The sequence below is a fragment of the Sphaeroforma arctica genome, assembly GCF_001186125.1.
Source record: "Sphaeroforma arctica JP610 unplaced genomic scaffold supercont1.776, whole genome shotgun sequence".
Lineage (NCBI taxonomy): Eukaryota > Ichthyosporea > Ichthyophonida > Sphaeroforma > Sphaeroforma arctica.
In genome coordinates this window covers 1-6478 of record NW_014039782.1, presented here as the reverse complement: position 1 = coordinate 6478, position 6478 = coordinate 1, and the positions used below count along the sequence as shown (strand labels likewise).

Below are 6478 nucleotides of genomic sequence, written 5' to 3'. Positions count from 1 at the left end.
AGTGTGTGTGTGTGTGTGTACATATATATATATATATATATATTTGGTCGTATGCTCAACCACTAATAAATTTTGTAACTCATTGGTTGAACAGTTTGATAGCGATCTTCTACTGGCCGCAAGCAGGCCGGTGGAAACTTTGGTCACAGTTGGCATGAAGATTGGCGTCGCTGTGTCTGAACAAGGAAAAAATTAAAATTGATTCTTTCTTTTTTTAGTACTACTTGTTGTTTCCATCTATATTGTGGCGTGTTAAGATGTAAACGACGTGAAATTGCGCATCATATTTGCAGTATTAACATCTGTAAGGTGTGGATGCTATTCCCGCCTAATATTTTAATTACAAGTGTTGAGGAGCTCAACCTTAAAGTCAAGAAGAGGACGAACGGGGCTTAATTTATTTGAATTCGCATTGTGATTGTCCATGCCTTTATATTGAAGCACTTAGAAACTTCAGATGATGTAGAACGGGTATTTATACTAGTTTCCAACGCCTGTCTAGCGGCAGACTAGGCCTCTAATAAAATTTCCAGCTATGGCTGCCAACCTTGGGTCGTTTGATTCGTTTTGTACATTTCTACCAAGGAATCGTAAAACTCTAAATTTGTTAAGTTGGCACTCCTGTTGTTCCTACTCTGCATGTTGTTTGCTTCTCTAGTACTGCCGTTTTCAAGCAACATCTTGTGCGCTGGTATAGTGTTGCCCCTTTTCAAACAACTGTTTGCTTCGTTGTGATTTGAACCTGCCTTCGATCTGCTATGGTATGTGCTGGCCTGGGATCTCACAATCTCCCCACTTGACGAGAAAATGTCTTCGCTGGTGGACGTGACAAGTCTTCTACGATTTTTATTGGCTTCAGCTACAGCTTGGCAGATGTTTGTGTGCTTATTTTCGTCCGGCCCACATATTACGTTCCAAAAGTTTTCCGACTGAGCTTGCTCGGGCTTTAGCACAGGCTCTGCACACAAATCTCGCAGTAAAGTTTCAATCAAAACACGATTTCTGAACGCAGATCGGTCTCCATTCACCGATAGGTTTTTATTCTGCCGAAACTCTCCTGTGCACAAGTCTGTACGAGTTAATGGTATCTGCATCGATGCATTATTGATATTGGCGCTGGGTGCGGTGCTGTGGGACCAAGAGCTGTGCATCTAACGGCGGGGCACTTTCATTACCAGATATTGAGTTCTTTTCTGAGCTCTTTCCTTGATGCTCGGTGTATATGAAAGCCCTGACTGTCCTACGGCAGTCAAGAGATCCTCCAGATGTGTTCTAGTGGACTCAATGACCGATTCCTCATCTGAACTCATCTTAAGTCGTGCGTGACGGCTTTCCGCTGTCTGGTAGGGAACGTCGTAGTACCTGTGTATTGGTGATGTTTGCTCGACTGTACTGTGTTAATGTGTTAGTACTCTGCGCAATCTCTCACGTCCTGTAGCTTCTAATTCATTCATGGATTGTCCCCAAATTGAGGGGCAAGAGGCGCTGCGTTTGTCGCCCCCTGATTTACTTGTGCTTGCAGCACACCTGACATTAGCGTACTGCCTACTGCAGCTCACATTTGGAAATACTGACGTGCCAGAATTCTTAATCCCTAGATTCTCCATACTAGTTGCAAAAAGGTTTCGTTGTTGAAGGAGGATGTTGTCCTTGAGTGGCTTGTGTTCTGTTTTTGCGGCAATCCCCAATGATCGCTGTGTTGATTCATTCGCTGCCATTTACTGCAAGTATCTGTGTTCTGCTCGCCCAGTATATATGAACACTTTTCTGTAAGTTGCTGATGGAACGGCACGTTGGCTATTCCATTTGCGGCGTGTAGTTGACGAAAAATCGATTGATCGCTATATCTCAATTGACTTTCAATACAGTTTGCAGATGGCGTGGACAGTTTGTTTTTCGATGGCAGATGTCCTTGGACGGACTCCAGATATGCAGGGTTGAGATGAGAAGAGGATACCGAGATTATATTAAAATTAAATTGAATAGCGAGCACACTAGAACTAATTTTTTATTCAAGTAGTTTCACTTATCCTATCCCACTTGAAACCCACCACTAAATTCATGTATATTTTTTAACAGCCACGTCAAGTTTCATGATGCAGTAAATGCACATAAATACCTAAGAGTGTTGGCCAGACTCAGTCCTGTTAGAACTGCATCACTAGATGATTTTTGAGTGATGGCTGGCTCAGAGCAATAGAACGGAATGACACATTGATGGTGATAGAGGAATCACACGGTGGTACTTTTGTAGGCAAAAAGTTGGTGAGCACCATCGAGGTCTGAATCCTTGACCAATCAAGGCTAAAAATGTCAGCGTCGCTTTCATTGGAGCTACACCATGAAGCTACTTACCCGAGATAAGAACAGATTCAGAAATAGCTCGCATTTTGGGCTGATATTTGACATGTTTGAGGCGGATGTGCTGTGATCGGGGAAGAAAAAAGGATTCATCACCCGATAATATTAGACCAAGAATACAATTGTGGTAAGCAATGATTACCTCGCAGGTTGTTTAACACCAAATATGATAGTTATTTGGAAGTACAAGTCCCTTCGTGGTGACCACACAGAAATGAAACTCAAGAGATGCAGTACCTGATCTCGCGATAATTCGAAGGCGTAGGTGCGGCGGCAGTGGGGACATGCAAACGGACGTTCATCGTACGCCTACTTTTTCCGCTTACGGCGTATTTTGTCAGATTTATGGTGGGGTTTTTATCAGTTGATTCTGACTGCCGCTGTGTATTAAAAGTATCCACACCATTCATTATTGCCTCCATATTCGTTGACTGTGATCCGATAGCGTAGAATTAACTTGTACGATAATACGATGATTATCTTGTATTGTATATATAGTGTTATTCTGAAGGTAAACATGCAGATGCGTTGCTAGTTATCGACTCACAGTTTTCGGTAGGAAAAAAGGAAGGAAACGATGAATTGTATGCGCTCGCACGTTGCTAGTTATCGATTCTCGATATATATATATATATATATATATATATTCATTAATATACTTATATATTTATATATATAGTTTTATTATATGTATATATATATTTATATATATTTATATATATATATATATATATATATATATATATATATATATATATATATATATATATAATAAATATGTATATATATGTATATATACATGAATATATGAATATATATATATGTATATATATTTATATGAATATCGGTATGAATTTGTACTTGTATCTGTATATATATATATATATATATATAAATATATATATAAATATATATATATAGTCGCGTGGAAATTACACATATTTTTGTTCTTTTTTCAGGAGGCTATGATTTATATATTTATTTGTTGTTGTTTTTTTTCTACAAAACCAAAACAAACCAATTATGTAGCACAAATATGATATATGATAGATTTCAATTTGATACCAACCTACCAACTCAAACGGTTCTAAAAATCAAGAGCAACTTCTGGAACCCCGCAACTTTATTGCTCTTATCCAATACAATATATGTATATTGTTTTTGTCAAATCAATTTTTAAAAAGGTAGAAATGTATTATATTGTCGATTCCACAAATCCTTTGTAATTATATACCCCCGCCTTCACAGCAACTTTCGGCGACCCCCGTGAAAATTCAAATTCACAGGAGATCTCGCATCATGGTGATTCTCAGATTATGAGTGTAGTCAGTACTCTGTAGAGTAGATTTTGTGGGCTGTGACTCTGTGAGCCACTGTTCTGTTGGTGTTTTTTTTGTAAAAACAAGCAATCAAACAAATAAATACCTGACGTTTCTGTTTGGCTAAGGTCATTGCTTTTAAATGGTGAAAGTTTAAATTCAATATTTATAGCCTTCTAAATTGAAGTTTATACACACTATCAGTAAAATTCCTTCATTTCATTGATCAATTTAAAATATTCTCCACTTCTGACTTCTCCCTGTCCCATCTCACAAAGCTTGCTTTATATGCATTGTTTTTTTTTTAATATTTCAATTTTCATATTCATGAATCATGACAAGGCACCAATAAGTACGTAAATAGTAAACAACGAAAAGCCTTCAAATCGATACATCAGCAACTAACGTATATAGTCGCATTTATAAATATGTACATAAATACTAATACGTAGGGCAACAACCTTTGGTGCTTCCTCGCCCTCCCGATTGATGAACGTCTTCAGACGGGTCACCAGGAACAGGGGGATCAGAATCATCTTGTATGTCTACGATCTTCTCCTCCTCGGACGCCCAACAACAATCATGCGTCACAAGTGATTCATCGATAATCTTTTGAACGAAGCGGGATTGGAGTTGGCTCCAGGGAAGGTATATTAGGAGTACCCAGTATCCTGATTACAGCACCTCGGTGTCATCATCGATCTAGTTCAGAACACCATCGAGATGACACCGGCGCTCAAGACCAAATTACTCACGATGGGAGCCAATATTGCGTTCACAGCCCTGCGCAACCAGCGAATGATCCAGACTCAATTATGGCAATCATACTGCGGATGTCTTCAGTGGGGCGCATTCTCCGTATTAAACTTCGCCCATTCCTCGCCGACCTACAACGATCGACGCAATGAACTTGAGCACGGGCGATACGCCTATCAGGAGCTTCTCTCAAGATGATCGAACGAATAGCCACATCAATCGCAATATTCGAGACGCGAGGAATATGGCTACCAGTTCATCAGGCCACTCTGACATCGAACTTCTGCAAGACCGGCTACGGCACAGCGCTATACTGGCACCAAACCACCTTCACCTTTGCCGGTATATGGTGTCATACGGAGTCCTGGTCCTTCTCGGTATTTCGTACTCTTCACTAACCCATTCCGCGGCACTACACGGCGCAGACCCGATCCGTAGCACAGAGGTGGGTACTCTATTTAGTAGGTCAGCAAGCGAATATATGGAACATTCGATAGTATCAGTGTTTTGTCAACACCGGCCCGAATTGACTCAGCACATATCTTCCAGTGTCGACTCACTTGGCCCAAGCTTCAAACGGGAATTTACTGACCACTTCTTCCCATCAATCTTTCCTGAACCACTACAGCGACTATGAGAGCCATACCATATGTTCATACATTGTTTCATACATACTTGCCATTTTTGAAATAAATAATATTATCCCTATGGCCCATAGCAGTCTTGAAGCTGAAGGCACTGACTTTGGCCTAAGAGTGCTTTCACGCCCACCACACAATCGGCCAGGTGCTTTTACTGTGGTTCGTACGGTTCTACACGCCCTCCGAAAGCGCAGAAGTTAAGTATCCTTGATGAATGCGCAACTGAGGCGTCTAGTGTGGTTCTGTCACCAGAAAAATATCTTCTGGCTAGTAGCTCTCGGTTACATGCCAGGGAAATTGGACCTAGCAGCCGACGACTTGTCCCGCTTAGGCAAATTGCTACAATTTTATTGGACGATCCGGTCTGAGAAAGTCCTTCAGTTATTTCAGAAATGAATGGAAGATCCAACCGGAGCACTCGGAACGAACTTATCCCGACAGTTATTATTGTGGCAAGAGCCACCAAGCCCAGGCATACTTCATCAACTATTATCACGATCGATGAGACCAATCTCATGATGGCTCCTCTAGAAACAATACTGGGTCCACTCCTCGCACGGATGGACCAAAGACTCCAGAGAGCAGTCTTGATCATTCCAGTCTGGACAAAAGTCCTGTGGTGGCCATTGATCATCCCACACGGCAGGGGGTACGCCGCAGTACTGTACGATCTCATCAGCAACGACAGAATTTATCGATGAGTGCGTCGCACATCTGGCAACAGCTACGCAACGGAGGCCTTGCTTCAGGCACACAGCGAATCTATCGCCGGTCCTGACAGTTTGGAATACGTTTGCGGCCCAACACAACCTCACTATGTCCGTACTGTACCTACTACGACTCAACTGACCTGTTTTCTCGAGTATTGTTTCTATGAAAGTATCTCGCCGGACCAAGTGAAAAAGATACGGGCCGCTGCCACTAGTCTATGTCGTTCCTCAGGTCTCAGTACGATCCAGGACAGTCCCTGGAAACACTCTATTCAAGGCCTTGGGTGGTATCCTTTTTGGACGCACACGGTATTGAGAAGCAATGGCGTACCCTTATAGCCACCTTTATCAATAAGACGTTTGGACCAGAGTCCTTTGTTTTTGAGGCGTCGACTCGCACCCTCATCGTCGACCTCTACAAAGAAAAACAAGGCGACTGGTCCCTGGTGTCAAAGATCATCACCCGCATCCAGACTTTCGAATTTATGTCCCTTCATCTTCTAGATGCAGTAAATCCCCACAGTACCTTCCTTCTAAGCCCTGCCGCTGTACTCAATGCGATTAATGACGACGACAGCATCTTGGTGGTCCGCGACTACTTCATCCGTGCGGGTTTATCTCGTGATTTCTCTACTAATGAGAGTACAGTGGAGACACTGAAGGCCTTCGACCAACTTAAGGAGTCTGCCAG

At 41.9% G+C, this 6478-nt stretch overlaps 3 protein-coding genes across 3 annotated transcripts in view; 2 read left to right on the top strand and 1 right to left on the bottom strand.

Moving 5' to 3' along the window:
* SARC_08530 (hypothetical protein) overlaps window positions 1–196 on the top strand; it is a gene marked incomplete at both ends in the record, with an annotated part of 10663 nt that extends 10467 nt beyond the window's left edge. Inside the window, one exon of the mRNA XM_014297490.1 lies at window positions 95–196. Within this exon, the coding sequence (XP_014152965.1) occupies window positions 95–196 (102 nt within the window). The remainder of the gene's footprint in view (window positions 1–94) is intronic.
* A 337-nt stretch (window positions 197–533) lies between these two features.
* SARC_08529 (hypothetical protein) lies at window positions 534–1718 on the bottom strand (the record flags this gene model as incomplete). Its single annotated transcript, XM_014297489.1, has 3 exons — window positions 534–1128; window positions 1237–1362; window positions 1528–1718. The coding sequence occupies 3 exons, from the start codon at window positions 1716–1718 to the stop codon at window positions 534–536; spliced, it is 912 nt and encodes a 303-aa protein (XP_014152964.1).
* A 4287-nt stretch (window positions 1719–6005) lies between these two features.
* SARC_08528 (hypothetical protein) lies at window positions 6006–6478 on the top strand (the record flags this gene model as incomplete). The annotated part of the gene is made up of 1 exon (XM_014297488.1): window positions 6006–6478. A coding segment is annotated over one exon (473 nt), but the record flags the coding sequence as incomplete, so codon positions are not given.